General features: G+C 50.3%; 1 protein-coding gene across 2 annotated transcripts in view; it reads left to right on the top strand.

The window, feature by feature from the left end:
• Positions 1-19,762, top strand: part of HK1 (hexokinase 1) — a 124,210-nt gene that overhangs the window by 79,137 nt on the left and 25,311 nt on the right. For both annotated transcript variants that reach the window (XM_078434322.2, XM_060642552.3), the window contains 5 exons: positions 6,427-6,575; positions 11,475-11,594; positions 14,480-14,575; positions 15,151-15,250; positions 15,362-15,545. In XM_078434322.2, the coding sequence (XP_078290448.1) occupies positions 6,427-6,575; positions 11,475-11,594; positions 14,480-14,575; positions 15,151-15,250; positions 15,362-15,545 (649 nt within the window). The remainder of the gene's footprint in view (positions 1-6,426; positions 6,576-11,474; positions 11,595-14,479; positions 14,576-15,150; positions 15,251-15,361; positions 15,546-19,762) is intronic.

The following is a 19,762-nucleotide window of genomic DNA, read 5'->3' as shown; positions in this document are numbered from 1 at the left end:
CGAGTTGCCAGGGGACCCTTCAGATGCTTTGTTTAATGAGCCTTCTCTGGAAGAGTGGTTCTCCTGGGTTCAGTGGGAATGGGAAGTGTGGGAAGAAGTTGCAGGTAGGAGGCAGCAGGGGCAGGAAGTAAGGTTGAGGCCAAAGATTTGAAGAGGTAGTTGGAGTGAAGCCCGGTGCTATAAAAAGAAGCTGAACTGGAGCACCTGGGTGGCTCAGTCTGTTAAGCGTCCGACTTCGGCTCAGGTCATGATCTCACAGTTCCTGGGTTCGAGTCCCGCGTCTGGCTCTGTGCTGACAGCTCAGGGCCTGGAGCCTGCTTCGGATTCTGTGTCTCCCTCTCTCTCGGCCCCTCTCTCACTCGTGTGCGTGCGCGCACTCTGTCTCTCTCTCAAAAATAGAAAATAAACATTAAAAAAAAAAAAAAAGAAAAGAAGCTGAACTTGAAATTAAAGAGGGGGAAAAGTCCAGAACCCTGGATTAATCTCTGGCTCTGCTGCTTCCTATCTGTCTGACCTTCGAGGAGTCAACTTCTTTAAGCCTCCTGTTTCCTCATCTGTAAAATGGGCACGATAAGCCTCCTTTCCCTGCCTCACAGGGCTGTGGAGGATCAAGTGGAAGTGCTTTGGAAACTGCAAACCACCATGAGCGTTAACAGTGGGTCCTCGTCCTCCTTAACACGGTTGCCATCTCCTAAGTAACTTTGTAAGAGTTCTTTGGGAAGGCCCTTCCCAGCTGATGCAGTCTTTCCGGGGTGTCTTTTGTCTGGCAGAGAATAGGACCAAACAGACATGCATTTGACCCAGGCAGTTCTTTTGAACTAGCAGCAAACGCTGGTGGCCTGCTGTGTGCAAGACTTAGCACTGGGGGAAGGAAGTTAGCCTGTTCAGTATTGCCCTTGGCTTCAAGTTGCTGATCATCCAACTGAGGAAGATAAGACATAGACACATAAAAGATAATGGGCGTCAAATATATTTGCAAGTATATGAGCCGCCGAGGAAAGGGAGGGGCTCTGGCCTTGCCAAAGGGGTAACCGCGAGCAGGTCGTTCAGCTGGATGGGTTGGAGCTTCCTTCTCCATCCACCGAGAAGATGAGTTAATATTTGTCCCGTGTCGCCTGAGCTGCAAATATGATTTACAGAAGGAGGTGCCAGCTGCCATTTGTTTTAGCGATCATAAACACACCCTGGAACCGGGGTCATGCTCAGGGAAGGATCGGGAACTGCACTGGGCTTGACAATGACCCCTTGTAAACTGCCTTCAGAGAAAGGCCACCCCCCCCTGCCCCCCCCCCCCCACCGAATCTGTCGACTCCCGCTTGCAGGTGTGCTGAGTGTCCAGTATTGAGTGTTGGCTTGACATCTCAAGGCCACCTTTTCTGGTTGCCGTCTCTGACCCTAACCTCCTGGGGCCCTGTTGACCTGTGCTTGTTGAGATCTGGGGTGGACAGACCACCGCGGGAGGCTGGGATGGGGCAGAGCTGCAGAAGTGGGGCCCAGCCCTATGTGCCCTAAGACCAGATTCCTCCCGGATTATCTTATCGGCAGCGAGGTCATTTTCACTTATCCTGCTTGAAAAGCTTCAGGTCTGGGTCCTGCAGAGCTGCTGCCTGAAACCTGACCCCTTCCTGCATCAGGGGCTCAGAGCTCTTACCTGCTGTGTTGACACTGACACCAATAAACAGGAGCCCCCCCCCCCCCCCAGACACCTGGAACTTGAGCGCAAGAACCTGCTTTCACGTAGGACTCTGAGTCAGCTGAAAATGAGACTTTTGACCAGGCCAGCGACCGAAAAATTGGTCATGCTATTTCTTTTTGTAAGTTACGATGTAAAAATCCGTGTAAGAACAAAGCCGAACAAAACCAAAAGCTGCAAGGAGTCATGGATGTTGAGGAACCCCAGCAAGAAAGGTAGCCATTCTTACTGTGCTAAAGCCTCACTCCACTGTCGTCAGCCGTGGGGATCCTCGTCCACGAGGTCTGTCCAGCAGGCGGTTTGAACCAATAGTTATGAATCTGAGCTTTGGATTCACGTGCTGGCTCTGCCGCTTACCGGCTGGGTGCTCGGGCTAATCGCCTAACCCCTCCCAGCCTTTACTTGCTTACCTGCAAAATGGGGATATCACAGCGGTACCCACCGCATAGGCTTGAGGGAGTTTAAAACGATGCGTATGAAGCGCTTAACACCTGGAGTGCGGAAAGGCTCGATGCATGTTAACTGAGGCTAAAATAAAGTACTTTCGATATTCTAGTGATGCATCCTCCAGGGAGGAGCTACCTCATGCTGGAGCCAGTTTTTTTTAACTGGGTAGCAGTGAGCACCATGGGGGTTAGGGTTCTGATGGGAGCTGTAAGACAACTCTATAAACAGGGGCACCTGGCTGGTTCAGTAGGTAGAGCACGTGACTCTTGATCTCGGGGTTGTAAGTTCGAGCCCCACGGTGGGTGTAGACATCACTTAAAAATAAAACCTTAAAAAAAAAAAAAGAAGAAGAAGCAAAGGAAATTGTAAACTGATTTGAACAACCCACAAAGTCAGGGTCAGAATTCCCTACAAATCTGTGACCCCCTACTTCCCACATTCTCCCTTGGGACCTGCTTTTGGACCGTAGAAGCTGCCTTTGGACCATAGAAGCAGTTTAAGACCAGTGGCATCGTGTGGTATATTCACATTATGGACTATAATTCAGTCATAGAAAGGGATGAGGTGCTGATACCTGCTGCAACACAGTTGAGCCTTGAAAGCAAGTCATGTGTAGTAGGTGAAAGGAGCATCGACCAGAGACCACCTGTTGATATGAAATGTCCAGAGTAGGGACATCTGTAGAGGCAGACAGCAGATTCATGGTTGTTGGTGGATAAGACGGGTTGGCAGGAAGTGGAGAGTGACTGCTCGTGGGTACAGAGTTTGTTTTGGGGATGCTGAAAATGTTCTAAAATTAGATGGTGGTGATGGTTGCACAACTCTGTAAATATACTAAAAACCACTGAATTCTACACTTTAAAACAGGTGACTTGTAAAGAACTGGAATGAAAACAAAAACTTAAAAAAAAAAGAAAATGGATGAATTGTATGATATAGACAAATAATTCTCCGTAATTCTGTTATTTGAGAAACCGGCCAACCAGTGGCGCATCACTGCTTTGTGCTTGATGAACAATAAGCAGGGGTGCCTTGAGTGAATGAATGAATGAATGAATGGATGACTGGGCCACCAACCCCCATGATCAAGCAGCTACCAAGCATTTATTGAGCTCCCCTGGGTGCCATGGATAGACGCACAGAAGCCCAGGTTTTTCCCTCCAGGAACTTGGAAGGGTAAGAATGGTGAAAATTCAACCATTTGGTTCGTTCATTGACTCCTTTCCCAGCCGCATTAGTCCAAGTATTTGTTGAGCTCTTACCGTGTGTCAGACACTGTTCTACGTTCCAGAAATAGAGCAGCGTGTCAGCTTACAGGTTGCTGGAACCAGATACAAACGTGCATCAAATACAAGCTTTTTTTTTTTTTTTTTAACTATTACCTTAAAAAATAAAATAAAAAACCCCAAGGGACCCAGAATAGCCAAAACAATCTTGAAAAAGAACCAAGTTGGAGGACTTTTACTTCCAGGTTTCAGATTTTATTACAAAGCCACGTTAATCACAACACCGTGGTACTGACACAGGATAGTAGATCAGTGGATCAGAATCGAGAGTGCAGTATGTCATTTATGTCTCAAAATTGGGGAAAAAAAAAGAATTGAGAGTTCAGAAACCCTTTTTTGGTCTCTTGATCTTTGACAAAGGTGCCAAGACTGTTTAATGAAGGAAAGAACAATCTTTTCAGCAAATGGCACTGGGACAACTGGATATCCACATGTAAAAGAAGTAGCTTGGATCCCTACCTCACACTGTAGAGAAAAATCAACTCAAAATGGGTCAAATCCCTACATTTAAGAGCTGAAACTGTAAAACTCTTAGCAGAAAACCTAGTTGCGAATCTCCGTGACCCTGGATTTCGCAGTGGCTTCTCAGATATGACCACAAAAGCACAACCAACAAAAGAAAATAGATACGTTGTACTTTGTTAAAAGGAACAACTTTTATGCTTCATAAGTCACCATCAAAAAAGTGAAAAGACAACCCACAGAATGAGAGAACATATTTACAAGTCATGTATCTGATAGTGCTCACGTCTAGAACATGAAGAACTCTTACAACTCAACACTTAAAAGACAACCCAAGTTTTCAAACAAGCCAGGGGATCTGAATAGACATTTCTCCAAAGAAGGTGGAAAATGGCCAAGAAGCACTTGAAAAAAAGGTGCTCGTTGTCATTAGCCAGGGACATGCAAGTCAAAATAAAATAAGATGATAATTAGTATTGAGGATGTAGAGAAATTGGAAACATCACGTATCACTGGTGGGATGGAAGCTGGTGGACCTGCTTCGGAAACCAGTGATGGTTCCTCAGAAAGGTAAACATTTGACAGAGCAACCCTTCTTCTAGGTGTATACCCAAAGGAGATAAAGACAGGGCCACACAAGAACTCGTGCGGAAATATTCATGGCAGTGTTATTTGTGATAGCCAAAAGGTAGAAACAACCCCATCTACAGACAAATGGGTAAATGAAATGAGGTACATCCATACGGTGGATTATTATTTGGCCATGTGACAACGTGATGAACCTTAGAAATGTTTTGCTAAGTGTAAGAGGCTGGTCACAAGAGGCCACCTACTGTGGGGATTCCATTCGCAGGAACTGCCCAGAAAAGACAAATCTGTGGAGGCGGAGTGTAGATTAATGGTTGTTTAGGACAATGGGGAGAGAGGGGCTTGCTTGAGAAGCAGTAAAGGATTTTCTTTTTGAGGTGATGAAAGCATTCTAAAACTGGTTTGTGGCAATGGTTGTATAATTGGATATACTAAAAAAACATTGAATTGCATACTTTAAGTGGGTGAATTGTAAGGTGATTTATATCTCCATAGTGCTGTTACCTAAAAATGGAGTATTATGGATGCTTCCCCAGGAAAATGAGATCCCAAGCAGCCTTGTATTTATACTGCTATAGGATTGAGACTTTAGGGGACCAGTGGGGCTCAGGATGGGAGGGGTGGCTGTCCCCCCTGGTGTAATATACATTAGGACAGTGGGGATCCGTAATAAAATTAACAGATTTTAACCGATATTTTGGAAGTGTGTGTGAGAATTACTAATGAGAAACAGGGTAGAGAAAGTTAGATGGTGGCTTAATGGTTTGTGACCCTTCCCATGCCACCTCCCTTGCTGCTGTCTGGTGGGCTCAGTGCACAGTCTTATCATCTGCAAGACAGGCACACACCAGTTACTACACACATCGGACCTGAGGGATGTAACTATATCAAGCCAGTTACTCTTAAGTGACGAAGAGGGACTTCTGCTAAAAACATTCCCTGGGTAGAAACAATACAAATGTCCACTGCCGGGTGAATGGATAAACAAACGTAGCGACATACAATGGAATGTCAGCCTCAGAAAGGCAGGAAACTCTGACACCTATTACAAAATGAACCTTTGAGACACTATGCAGAGCGAAATAAGCTGGACACAAAAGGACAAGTATTGTGTGATTCCACTTCTGTGAGATCTTTAGACGAGGCAAATCTGTAGTGACAGACGGTAGAGAGGTGGTGACCAGGGGCTAGGGGATGGGGAGTGGGGAGTGACTGTTTAATGGTTCTAGAGCTTCAGGACCCTGTTAGGGGTGATGAAAAGTTTTGGAGATGGATGGAGGTGATGGTTGCACAACATTGTATCTAATGCTACTTAAGGATGGTTGCAGTGGTAAATTTTATGTTGCGTGTATTTTACCACAATTAAAAAAAAAAAAATCCCCCAGGGGAATAAGTGGAGGTGTGAACTCCATAACGTGGAAAGAACTCAAGGCATGGGGTGGACCTCAGATGTGAGGTTTTCTCTGAGTTGAAATGCTGTTTTTATTTTTTTTAATTAAAAAAAATTTTTTTAAGTTTATTTTGAGAGAGAGAGAGAGAGAGAGAGAGAGAGAGAATCCCAAGCCCCGTGCTGACAATGTGGAGCCCGACGTGGGGCTCAAACTCATGAACCATGACATGAGCTGAAGTCGGATGCTTAACCGACTGAGCCACCCAGGCGCCCCATGTTTTTATTTTTATTTTATAGGTAACAGTGCTGTCTGGGAGGAAGGATAGGGAATTAGAGAAGCTGGAGCGAGGCTTTGTACAGAGCTCAGCACTTGCGTTCCTCTGCGTGGAGCTGGCCTGCTGCATGCCAGGCTGGGAGGGTTTCCCTGGCCCACTTTCCAGCCAGGGCAGTGGTTGGATGAGGTTTGCATGGGGGATGCAGACCCTGTCGAGAAGCTGGCAAAAGTGCGGGGTCTGCCTGTGACGTGAACCTGATGCGATACCTGTTGTCTCCCTAAACAGAAAAGGGAGATTTCATTGCCCTGGATCTTGGCGGGTCTTCCTTTCGAATTCTGAGGGTGCAAGTGAATCATGAGCAAAACCAGAATGTTCACATGGAGTCCGAGATTTATGACACCCCGGAGAACATCGTGCACGGCAGTGGAAGCCAGGTGGGTCCCCGCTCCCTTCCCATCAGCCCCAGTGCGCTCCCATGCAGGAGCCAGACCCCCAAGCATTGGTATCTGAGTTCCTGGAAGGAGTCCCTTGTAGATTCACGTGGAGAGGGGCTCTTGGGTGGAAGGGTGTGACCACCTAAAGAGAGTCCACCATCTGGGTAAACTGGTGGCTGGGAGAGGGTCACTGGGACTTGCACAGTGTGGAAGGTGTGAGGAGGGAGCCCGGCAGCTCTGTGGGTAAATGTGTTCATTCTCTAAGGATCCTGGGGTTGGCTCCCCAGCGCAGGTTTAGCAGAGCCCATGGGTGAAAACGCCCCTTCTTCCAAGGCGTTGGCCTCCTCACCCAGCTCACCAGGGGCCCAGGCCTCCCCGGGTGTGGCTGTCACCTTGTGCGGCAGCAGGCATTTGAGTTCATGGCCCCAGGGCTAGTCAGGGGCTCCTGGCTACCGGATTTAATAGCCTCCTAAAGAGTCCTTGGTACAGAATGTCACCACCCCCTTCCCTCACATTTGATACCTGAGGCCCCTCCTTTTCATGGGGCCCCCTGGGAAGGGCTGCCTTCCTTAGCTGGCAAAGGGGCTGTGGGCATGATCAGAAGGGCCCGTTCCCCTTGTCCCGTCTGTCTGGTTGCGGTGAGTGGTGGGGCCTAGCTCACCGAGGACCCCGTGGTCACGGTTTTCCGTCATTCGGTGTCCCGTTAGCCTGTTCCCGGGAGCCGCTCCTGCCACGGGCCTGTAGATATACTGGCTCCTGCAGCCTGTTGCTTGCCTTCTGAGTCATGGCTGCTGCCCAGGATATGTATTCAAAGCTTGCCAAATATTTGCTTTAGGAAGGGTGTGTTCACGTCAAGGTTCATGACTAAGTTCTCCAGAAAACCCATTTGTTCTGAGCTGGACTTTGAGATGAGACCCAGGAGCCTTCTCCTCTTGACTCCTCTTGACCGTGTTGTTTCTGAATTAACGCGGGTGGGTCCTAGAGCAAGCTGCCTGCCGTTGTTTTTGTTGTGTTTTATTTTTGGTCTGAGAGAAAAGGGCTAATCCCAGCCATTGACCGGCTCCTGGGAGTTTGGGGTCAGAGCTTGTCCGACCACGTCAGGGAGAGCATTGAAGAAGACGCCAGAAGAGATGAACCGCTGCTCAGCCGGCCACTGAAATGAGTGTATCACTCACCGGATGGCCGTGCCTGGAGGTTCCCCTGCCCGTGCCTCCCCTACTAGGCCGCACAGACTGGCCCATTCGTCCGAGGTGGGCCTGAGGGCTGCCAGCTGCTGGGTCCCCAAACCCCGCCCAGTGGCTGCTCATTATTCCTTTGTGCAGGTGGCCCGCAGCCCCGCCTTGGGTCCTGCTCTTTGCGCTTGGCGACAAGCACCGACCTCTTACTGTCTGTTCCCCACGTCCCGGGGTCGAGCCGCATCTGCTTGGTGTCCTCACCATCAGGACTCTCTCCCTGGGCCAAGACATTCCTGGTGCTGTGTGACTTGACCTTTGAGGAGCAGAGCTTGTCAAGAGGGTGCCCATTGGCTATATTCACTTGCCCAGTGACTTCCTTCTTCCGGCGCCCGCAGGACCTCCTCTCTCCCAGCCTCTGTCTCCGTCTTCTCAGCTCCAGGATCACTTTGTTTCCTGCTGTCTGTCTCTTCCTCTTCCCCTTTCAAACGGTCTGCAAAGAAGAGGTGACGAGAATGGTGATAATGGTGGTAACAGTCGTGTGTTCTTACAGCAATACTTCCGTGATGCTCGTTAGGTCCACATCCCTGCTGTAAGCACTTTGCGTGGAGTGACTCCTTTAGCCATCGCAGTAACCCTCTGGGGCAGATGTCATCATTCTCCCCATTGTACAGATGAGAAAACTGAGGCTCAGATGTTAAGTGACCAGCCCCTTGGGTCACACAGCTCATAAGTGATAGACCCAGGCAGTCCGGCTCCAGATGTTTCTGTTTTAGCAACGTGGAACACCCTCAGGCTGGGTCTTGTCTTTATTGTCTTTATCGAGAGTTTTTGATGGTGAGGAAACGTGAGGGCTGTGGGCAAGGAGGAGGGCCCAGGGGATGAAGAAGAAGGTTGGCAGTTGAGAATAGGGATGAAACAGGAAATTCTCCTCCAGAAGTTTGGTTTGAAGTTAGAAATAAGTAGTAGTGGCCCATTTTTCTGATCTCTGACCAGCCTGGAGGGTGGAGGCCGCCAGGGGCCCCACTGTGCCCGGACTCACAGTCTGTGAACAGTCCTGAATTCGTGGGGCTGTGATCCCACGTTCTGTAATGTGCAGGAATTTAAATAGAGTTTTACACTTTTATCTAGAATAATAGTAAACGTATAGAAAAGTTTTAAGATAAGCACAAAGAGCTCCCCTATATGCCCTCATCCAGATTTGCTTTATCTTTTTCTCCCCCTCCTCTCCATGCACACACACACACACACACACACACACACACACACACACACACGGTATGCCAAAGGCTCAGTTCAGCTTTAAGCTTAGTAAGTCTGGAAGCATAAATGCAGCCTTTCTTAAAACATCACTTAGCTTTGGGAATTTTGAATGATAAATGTTTAAATTCTTGTTTTAGTCATTGTTTGCCATTTTCAACTGGAGAAACTGAATTTCCGTGTGGGGATTTTTAAAATCATGATCGTGTTGTTAGGAGGGGTTAAATAGTGCTTTTTAGACCCTGAAATTTTGAGCCCAGCGAGGCCGGGTAACTTCCCCGCCTGGTTGGTCACAAGCATACTTAGTGTGGCGGTGGCTTCCTGTCTCTTTGAGCAGGCTTGTGGCTCCTGGAACTGTGGGCGTTTCACAACCGCGGCGTTTCCTTCTCGACAGAGCCCTTGGGGGTGGCTGTGTTCTGTTTGGATCTGGGAGCTGGTTACAGCGCCTCCCCCGTGCGAATCCGTTCCTGCAGCCTGCGTTCTCCCTGCTCCTTCCTGCCTGCAGCCTGGCTTCCTCTCTCCCAGCCCTCTCGGTTCAGGGCCACAGGGGGGCCTGGAGCTTGTGACAGCTGATGACGCGGGGCTTGCTGACGGACTTAGGAATGGGTTTATATTACTTGGAAATGTAGGTCGCAGGAAGCTTAGCTGGGCTTCTCCAGGGAAGGTGGTCATGTGTCTCTTTAGTCGGACTCACTGGCTGCAGCCATCGTCTGAGTAATAGTGACTCAGGGACAGAGAGGCTCCTAGATCAGAATCGGCAGGTTTTCCTTTACACTGGCAGGAAAGTCAGAATTTAGAGCTAGGTCGGGAGCATCTGGGGGAAGTTGGGGAATAGGAATAATGACTTCTGGCCCCCTCTCAAGGATATCCCTGCAAGGAAAGCCTTTGGGAAGATAGCCTTGTCTGGGTACACGGGCTGGGGTTGCTTCCTGTGACCATGTGGTTAGCTCTGCCAACACTGCCTTCTTCTGGCCTTCTAGAAGCTCTGTAGCTGTGTCAATCCTGTACGTGAGGGAGGTCTAGTGTAATAACAGCCATGTGAAAAAGACAGAGGGTGACCTAGACTGTGGCATGGTGCCCCAAAGAGCGTATGTATACTTTGATTACATTAGTGAAGGTATAGAGCTAAGGAAAAGGGAGGTTCTTCATTCCACTAAGCTTTCCTGTGTTCAGAACACATATGAAACATTATATTCAATTCTGGATGCATTGTATTTTATTTATTTATTTTTTTAAAGCTTATTCATTTAGTGTGTGTGTGTGCGCGTGTGTGAGAGAGAGAGAGAGGGAGCAGGGGAGGGGCAGAGAGAGAGAGAGAGAGAGAGAATTCCAAGCAGGCTCTACGCTATCAGTGTGCCCGACATGGGTTTCGAACTCTTGAACCGTGAGATCATGACCTGAGCTGAAATCAAGAGTTGGATGCTTGACCGACTGAGCCACCCAGCCACCCCGATTCTGGATACATTTGAGACAAGGGGAGGTATTTGATCCTAAAAGGTTGGCTTAGAGGTGGTGAGCCTTCCATCATGGACAGTATTCATACAGAGGCTAGGGAAACAGCGTTCTGTGTTCTTTCCAGTGGATTCTAAGATGCGTGTGTTTACCCCAGGCAATGTGTTGTGGAGCAGACAAACTAAAACGAAAATCCACTGAACAGACTGTGGTGTGTTCATACCACAGAATCCTATGCAGCAGTGAGAGCGAATGGCCTCTAGAGGCACACCTCAGCCCGGACGATTCTCTGACACATAATGTCAAGTGAAAGAACATGTCCTTGTTGCATTTATGTGTGACAGAAAAACAGCACAACGAATCCAGAGTGCTGGAAGTCAGAGTGGCTGCCGACTGCCCTTGTGGGGTTAGGTGGTGGCAGCGACCGCAGGGGACGTGAGGGAGGCGTCTGGGTGCTGGTGACACAGGCGGGCGAGCCTTTGAGAATCCGTGAACTCTGCGCCTAAAGGATGTGTGCGCTTTTCCACGTGTGCGTATCATGCTTCAGGAAAGAGTAAAAGTGTGACCGCCTGAAGATTGCTGAATCGCTCAGGTGGGCTAGAGGCTGTGACCCTCCCGTAGCGTTGGGAATTTACACAGACGGCGGGAGATAGGGATACAGGGAAGGGGCCGGAAAATGCCCCACCTGGGAGGGGGCCGTGGAGACCACTGCCTGTGCCTTCTGGAGGGTGAGGTGGTTTCCTCTTATTTTAAAATTTCTTCAGCGCCCAGGTAGGCAGGCCATGACCGCCCACGGGCCGGTCCCGATGAAAGGGTTTGAACCGCTTCCTGAGCTGTGCTGGCCCGCAGGGAGGTCTCCCTGTAAGGGACTCTTTCTCTAGCCTTCACAGCCAGTACGGCTTTCCCAGAGGGGCGCTCTTTTCCCTCTTGCAGAGGGAATTGTTTACCTCTTTTCCTGAAATGCCCGGTCCCCTGTCCCCTGTCCCCGTCCTGACTGCTCTTGCGCTTTCTTTAGCTTTTCGATCACGTCGCTGAGTGCCTGGGAGACTTCATGGAGAAAAAAAAAATCAAGGACAAGAAATTACCTGTGGGATTCACGTTTTCCTTCCCTTGTCGGCAGTCCAAAATAGACGAGGTAAGGACATGCTGGGACTGGCGGGCCCCACAGAAGCCCTAAAGAGGGAAAGCTGATGAGCCCTTTGGCCCGATTCTTTTTCCCTTTTGCTCACGGGATGGCCTGCATGTCTCGTATTTTTCTTAAATAGAAACATTTGTAGGAGTTAATGTGAGGTCACCATCTTGTGTTTATCTGTCAATTACTTAAGTGATTTACATACTTCTAGAAACAAATCATGGCGTTTGTGGCCATTAGGTAAGTAGAGACATTTGTGAAGCTCAAGCAAGTGAAGCAAGGGAAGGTAGGTTTGGTGACAGTGAGAGAGGCTGCCGAGCCTTCTGTCAGAGATGTACCACGTGGTGTTTACCTGGAGGCCATCCTGGTTCCAGGGAATCTGGTCAGGATCCCACGCCTCGGGCCCAGAGACGCTGTTGGTTCCCCTTCTGACCTCCAGGTGGATCGTTGCACCCCCTTGCTGTCCATTCATTCATTCATTCATTCACCTGTTTAGTAAGGAAGGACTCCGGCATAACTCCGTGGCCCCATTGTACCTCAGCATACTGCCGGGATACAAAATAAGTAGATGCGACCTTGTGCCTTTTCTTCATGGAGAGACAGAACACACACACACGGCAACCTGTGAACAGACTCCTATAACAGGGACCCCGATAGTTGACATTCCGGAGGGGCCATCGGGTACCAGGCTCTGTCCTGATGCGCACGTCACAGTTAACACACGTGATCTTCAGACACCCCGTGAGTGAAGTGCTTACGGTTCCCGGTTTACAGATGGAGGAAACTGAGGCGTGGAGGGATTAGGAACCTGCCCAAGACCACCCGGCCAGGAGGGAGCAGAGCCCAGACTAGCTGTGGGCAGAGCTAGCTGTGGGGAGCGACTAGTGTGGCTCCAGAGCCTGTGCAGGATGGTAACATTGTGGTGCCCTCCACACTCCTGGGCAGCTCCCCTGTGCCTCTTTATCCGTAGGGTCAGTGCCCTGTCCTGGGCACCGCGTCATACTCCTGGAGCCCTTCCGTCTGTCTGATTTGTGTAATTATGTCACGTTAGAGCGAGAAGGGGCTTGAGAGCTCAGTAGACCAAGCCCCTCCTTCCTCAGATGGGAAAGGAAGCCTCCCAAGGTCACAGGTCTTATTAATGGCAGATCTAGGACCAGAATCCCTGGGCACCCCCTCACCTAGTCCCTGCTCCCCCTCCCCCTCCCCCCAGTTAAAGACCTCGAAACACTGCTGTCCTCCTGTCTCCAAAAGGACCGCGGTGGCCACTCTAGACTCTGGTATCTGGCCCTGTGACACCTCCAAGGTGTTCATGTCACTTTCACTTCTAGGGTGTCTTCCCAAACCTTTCTCAAAGCCTGTTGTTGGTACTAAGTTTCCCTTTGCTTCTGAGAGTGGAGACTTGACAATCACACCCCCAGGTAGAGACAGTGTTGACATCCCCTCCCACCATGAGAGGTGGGGGACGGCTTGAGAATGAAGCGACTCATTTGCTTGCTCCTTTGTTCACCGGTGGCTATTGACCAAGTGCTATCCCCATGTGGGGCTAGGCCCTGGGAGAGAACAGGGAGCAGATGGGGCCTGCCCCCCAGAAGGTGCAATCTTCCTGGGAAGAAGGCATGGCAGAAGGGGGAGAGAATGTTCTCAGAGCAGGAGAGCCCCCCAGAGCAGGGCAGAGAGCCTGGTAGAGGGGCTTTGCAGGCAGAGGAGCTAGAGGCAGGGCCCCCACCCACAGGCCTTGACCCCCATCCGGGGAGGGCTTCCTAGGCCGGGCCATGCTGCCTGCCAAGAAGCCGGTGGACCGCAGACTAATTAGCCATCCAGGGGGCCTGTGCCCACTCCTCAGGGATGCCTGGAATCTTCAAGATTGTCCAGATCTAGACCAGCTGCCTTGTCCCACAGGTGAGCAAAGTGACTCTCAGAGGAATTCGGGGAGCTGCCCACAAGGAAACGGGCAGAGGTGTGAGAATAGGACTCGCCTGCTGATTTCCAGCCCCGCATTCCTTCCACAACATTCTCGGAGGCCTCTTGGGGGTTGGGATTGAGGGGAAGAAAGCAGTGTCCAGGGATTTTTGGAATGCCTGGCTTAGCAGCAGGCCGCTGCCGAGCAAAGAACCACAAACTCTCCCAAACACGCACCCTCCTGTGCGCCTTACAGGCCGCGTGGCTTTCGCCATGAGCCGGGGCAGCCTGTGTACAGGCAAACTCCCATCCCAGCCCCCAGGGGCCCACGGGACCTGAGCAGTAACAAGTCTTCCCAGCCCTGCCGCGTGTATGGCAGCTTTCTCCTTTCAGAGAACAACACTCAAGTATAACAAGTATTCTTTTGTTCAGTATCTTGGATTAAAAAGAATATGAGAGCAATACGTAAAGCTATTGAAATAATATAAAGGTACAAAGTAAAAAGTAAAATTCTGACCCTTCCCCGTTCCCAAGTGAATGACCGCTGGCTGTCTCTCCTTTTTGATGTGTCTCCATTAATCCACAAGCACAAATGGATCGTATTGTATTGCTGCTCCCAAATGGGGGTTAAAGTCCCAAGTCGGGGACGAGGCATACATCGAATTTAGTCGCTATTCCCCTGCAGTCTCTAGGACCTGGCTTTAGAAGTTCAGTAGCCAAGGATTATCTTGGCATTTTGTTTTCCTGCCCAACTTGGCTCTGTCTCTCTTTCCTGGGGCTGTGGAAGCCGGGACCTGGCTTGCAGGTGGGGAGGGGTGATCAGGCAATGACGGGATTTCTTTTGTTCTCTTTTTAAATGGAGTCTGGCTGAACCGCTTGTCCTCTCTGGGCCTCTGCTTTGTCACTTGTCTTGAGCAGCCTCCCCGGGGACCTGGGGGTTCTGGAGGCCTCCCGGCCCTCGTCCAACCCCCATCTGCTCTCCTTTGCAGGCCATCCTGATCACCTGGACAAAGAAATTTAAAGCGAGCGGAGTGGAGGGAATGGATGTGGTGAAGCTGCTTAACAAAGCCATCAAAAAGCGCGGGGTAACTTTCGGGGCCGCCTGGAGGTGGGGGAGTGTGGGGAGAAGTCTGTGATCTAAAACAGACCAGGCCCTTCCGCGGGGCAGGAGCGCCCGGCCTGAGGCATCACGTGGGTGTCTCGAAGACCCAGGCAGATGAACGGTGGGGGTCCGCGGCCCCGAAGGTTGGGGTGGCTCAAAGCAGGGGTCTCCGAAGTGCCGCCCGAAGGAGCCAGGCCCTTGGGCGGGGGGAGCGCTGGGCCGTGCGGGGAGCTGACGCGGTCAGGTGCCGCCGGTGCGCACGGAACGAGGGCAGTCAGCGCACGGATGTGGTGCGGTGCTTTGTAGAGGGCTGTGGCTCTGTGAGCAAGATCCGCTCTGGAAAGACTCTTAAGCCAGGTAATTAAGATGACTGTGCAGTTTCCCTAATGTAATTACCGCGCTCTGATCCAGCCGACTCGAGTGCCGGCAGCAACGAGAGCAGCGCCACTCCCAGGAGCAGGGGTGGAAACGGGAGCTCTCTTGCCACGCTCTCTTGAAGGTTGGTGACCTCCGCTCCCATGCGAGAGTGGACGGTGACACCCCCTCATGTGTCCCCAGGACTACGATGCCAACATTGTGGCTGTGGTGAACGACACGGTGGGGACCATGATGACCTGTGGCTACGACGACCAGCAGTGCGAAGTCGGCCTCATCATTGGTAACGTCACCTCCTCCTCATCCGTCCCTTCGGCTGGTGTGTCCGGAGGGCACAGCCTCGTCTCCTGATTTTGTGGTGGTCACACCTTCTGATCGTGTCTCTCTCTCCCAGGCACTGGCACCAACGCATGCTACATGGAGGAACTGAGGCACATTGACCTGGTGGAAGGCGACGAGGGCAGGATGTGCATCAACACGGAGTGGGGGGCCTTTGGGGACGACGGGTCCCTCGAAGACATCCGCACCGAGTTCGACCGGGAGATAGACCGTGGCTCTCTCAACCCCGGGAAGCAGCTGTGAGTCCCACCTTTTCTGACGACTCGTGCACATGACTTAGGGGACACTTAACGAAAGGCGTGGGTTGTGAGATGATAGGGGCAGAAGGCAGGTAGTCACAAAGGGAGACGCCCAGCAAATTTGCGGGACCCGTCACTCCTTCTGTGGATAGATACGCAGCTGTGGCGACTGCCACTGCCGCTTTAAAAGCACGTTTTGAATGATTGTCTCTTTGTCTAATTACACTCTAATTGCGTCCTCATAAAAAATCTTGGAAATTAGAAATACAGAAGCACTCGCAGAAAGCTAAGGTTCAGAAGCACTGTAGAAAACTAGCATTGCCACTCAGAGCGAGCGGGGCCATGAGGTAAGCAGGGCATCAGCTGAGCAGAGAGAGTGAGTGTCCACTCATTCGATGCTACTTCTTGAGAGCTCTGTGCTAGGCTCCGAGGACAGAGCAGGACCTTCCTGTCCAGTACTTAAGAGCTAGTTGGGGAGGTATGTCCCACGTGTAAATGTTGGTTATGCAGAGGAGTGAGCGCAAGCCATTTGAGTCATATAGACCTTAGGGAGACGGGAGAAGGGAGAAACTTCTTCCGTGTCATGGATAGGCGGATGGGTCAGAGTTGATAAAGAGCATCAGACTTACTGGGTAAGTTATTTTTGGCCTTGGAGAGCTGCCGAGGTATGAGTGACATTATTCAGGACAGACATTAGTGTGGGCATTTCTGGATAGGAGCTACTTACTTCCTGAAGTGCATATGCCCCTGTTTTTCTGCGATGCCCCTGTGCTAGAAGCACTCTGATCAACCCCCCAGCAGCCTTATCCTGGGATCGGATGTTATCAGTGCGCTGACAGGTGTTCAACCCTGTTGGCTTAGCGGTCCTTATCTTTTTTTCTTTTAATAATTTTTAAAAAATTTATTTATTTTGACAGAGAGAGAGCATGCGATCAAGGAAAAGGCAGAGAGAGAGGGAGAGAGACAGAATCTCAAGCAGACACCATGCTGTCAGCACAGAGTCCGATGTGGGGCTTGAACTCGCAAACCATGAGATCATGACCTGAGCTGAAATCAAGGGTCGGACACTTAACTGACCGAGCCACCCAGGCACCCCTTAGCAGTCCTTAACTTGTGCCAGAGAGAAGTGGGAGTTCTTTTGTCATTTTGAAACCCATCACCCAAAAATCCCCATAGCCTAGGCTGGATGATTGGGCTTTCCACCCAATTCCACCCGAATTAATGGAATCCCATAAGTGGGCGGCCCCCCTCCACTGGTAATTGTGGTGGGGAATAAACTAGGTTTCTCAGAAAGAGAATGCCAGGTTCTTAGATCCAGAGTTGAACATCAACTCTGCATCCAGAGACTGGGGTACCAGCTTGGTGATAAAGGAAGCCTGTTCCAGAGCTCTGGCAGCCAAAGGTTTTTTTTTTCCCCCCAGTCCATTTACCTAACTTGCGGCACTAAAACCTGACCCCATGTGACATGAAGCTGTTTACTGTGCCTGCTTTACAGTTCACTGGAGATCTGTGGATGTGCTTGATCACATCATTATCGCAGGTACCTCTGAGGATATTCTGTAATATGTGCCTGTGTATCACAGTGCATCTCTAAAATTCTCACGGTTCCACATTCCCAAGCATATGTGACCCCAGGGGTTTCAGATCAGAGATTATGTACCCGTACCTGTTGTTACTATCAATCATTTAATCAGAAGTCGCCCTTCTCAGGGAGCAGGGCAGTTACCTGTGATAACTGAGCAGATGTGACCCAGGCCCATGTCTGGTCCATACCCTCAGCCTCAGCACAGGGATCCCATGTGGCTTGGGTGGAAGCCTGGATTTCTCTGCCATCTATTTTGAAGTATTTCTGAATTTTCTAAGGGGCTGAACTGTATCCCCAGGCTGAACTGTGAACTGGGCTCACAGTTGCCTTGCGATAAACATTTTTGGAATGGTGGTTGGGTAGATGCATAGAGATGGATGGATGGATGGTTGGATGGTGGATTAAGGAGGAGGAGTGAGGATGGAAAGGTGGATGGATGGATAGATGGATAGATGAATGGATGGATGGATGGGGTGAATGGGGAAATAGAGAATGGGTGGAAGGATGGATGGAGGTGGATGGGGAAATGGAGAAGTGGTAGAGGGGGAAATGGAGAATGCATGGATGATGGATGGATGGATGGATGGATGGATGGTATATGGGGAGGTAGCTAGATGGGGAGGAGATGGGTGGTGAATAAACAGGTGGTTGGGTGGAATAGTGAAGGGTGGGGTCAAGTCCGTCTTCTCCAGTGTGTTTCCCTGTTTACTGGTCAGCGTAGGTCGGGTCTTGTTAAGAACAATGCTAAAGAGGTGATAGATTCTTGAGTTACATCACATATTCCTGGAAATAGGCTATTGGCCAGAGAGTTTTTTGCCAAAGCAAATTTTTGCTCTTTCCTAGGTGCCTTGCCTAAGTTTTGGAGTCTTCCTTATTCTGTGCAAATGCCAGAATTTGGTTCTTGTCAGGGAGAGGTGTCTGCTCCATTTGACTGGTGGGGAAATTAAGGCGGTGTGATAGGACAGGCTGGCCCAAGACTCTCTTGAGGTTTGATGTGGCTTAGGTTTAGGGTTTTCTGCCCTATTTGAAAGTTTGAGTTTTTAAATTTTTTTTTTTTTCAACTTTTTTTTTTTTTTTTTTTAATTTATTTTTGGGACAGAGAGAGACAGAGCATGAACGGGGGAGGGGCAGAGAGAGAGGGAGACACACAATCGGAAACAGGCTCCAGGCTCCGAGCCATCAGCCCAGAGCCTGACGCGGGGCTCGAACTCACGGACCGCGAGATCATGACCTGGCTGAAGTCGGACGCTTAACCGACTGCGCCACCCAGGCGCCCCGAAAGTTTGAGTTTTTAGAGTGACCTTCTAGACTATCTAAGACTCATCTCTTACCATTTATGGACCAACATCATCAGTGGTGGTCTGGAGGAGTGGTTTTTCATTGCTGATTGCTCATCGCCTTTACACAAACGCCTTTTATTTATTATTATTATTATTAATATCATTATTATTATTATTTTAAGCTTATTTATTTTGGGGGAGAGAGAGAGCATGCATGCGCACAGGGAAGAAGCAGAGAGAGAGAGAGAGAGAGAGAGAGAGAGAATCCCAAGCCGGTTCCCTGCCACCAGCTCAGAGCCTTATACTGGACTTGAATTCATGAACCACGAGATCATGACCTGAGCCCAAGTCAGGAGTCAGACGCTTAACTAGGCACCCCCATAAAGGCCTTTAAAAAACATATTGTAGCCCCGGCATCCCCTCACCCTACCCGCCTTCCTCCCAATTCTGACCCAGTTGGCCCGGGTCGGGACCTGTCCTTAAGAGCCTGAGAGCTCTCCCGGTGATTCCATTTTTTAACCAGGGTTGAAAATGTTAAGTGTGTGGGATTTGTGCAAAGGCCCTCGGTACCCAGACGGACTCCAGACCACTACACACGCACTCATTCATTTTGACTGAAGTTTGCGTTTACTGAGTACCAACTGTATACATTTGGCCAGGAAGGGTATCGTCACGGTGGCTCTGTGGCTCCTGCCTGCACTGGTGATAACTACTTTCAGGATAGCAGGGGACAGCCCTGAGTACCCAGCAACCCTAGCCTTACCCCAGAGTTAGGAGGTGTCTCTCTAGAAGGGATCGGATATTCAGCTTCCTCCCTACCACCCTTCCACACTAGGCCTGTTCTGGTCACATGCCTGTCTCCTTCTACAGATTTGGGTCCCACCCTCTGTGATTTTTAATTCTCCATCTCGTCCCCTCCTGTCTTCTTGGACTCCTTAATCTTCTTTTTCCGTGTCGTGTCTGGAATTTTAAATCCCGTTGCCCTATGTGATTCCTTATCACATCCTTCAACATGCAAGGAGCCACATGTCCCCCAAGACAGCAGCAGCAGTGACCATAACAGCAGGATGGTTTGACCTGCAGAATTCTTTGACCTGAACGCTAGTGAAGTCAGTCCCCAGACACCTTTTCTTATGGTTGCTCTGCCTGCTCCACGGAACCTCTCCAAAGCTCTAATCCTGCTTAGCGTGGCCTCGGACCTCTCCCACTTCTCTGGTCCCGGGCGGCCCATTGGAGCGGACCCCGGCTGCCAGGGGAGCTCCCGATTGGCATGCGAGTCCTTGCTCCCCTTGTGTGAACATGACCCCCAGCCCGCCCTTGCCAGCCTGTCCCCAGGCCACGTGGGTGTCGGC

This window comes from Panthera onca, chromosome D2 (genome assembly GCF_046562875.1).
Source record: "Panthera onca isolate mPanOnc1 chromosome D2, mPanOnc1 haplotype 2, whole genome shotgun sequence".
Lineage (NCBI taxonomy): Eukaryota > Metazoa > Chordata > Mammalia > Carnivora > Felidae > Panthera > Panthera onca.
The sequence above is the reverse complement of the archived record's forward strand: the minus strand, read 5'-3'. Positions and strand labels throughout refer to the sequence as shown.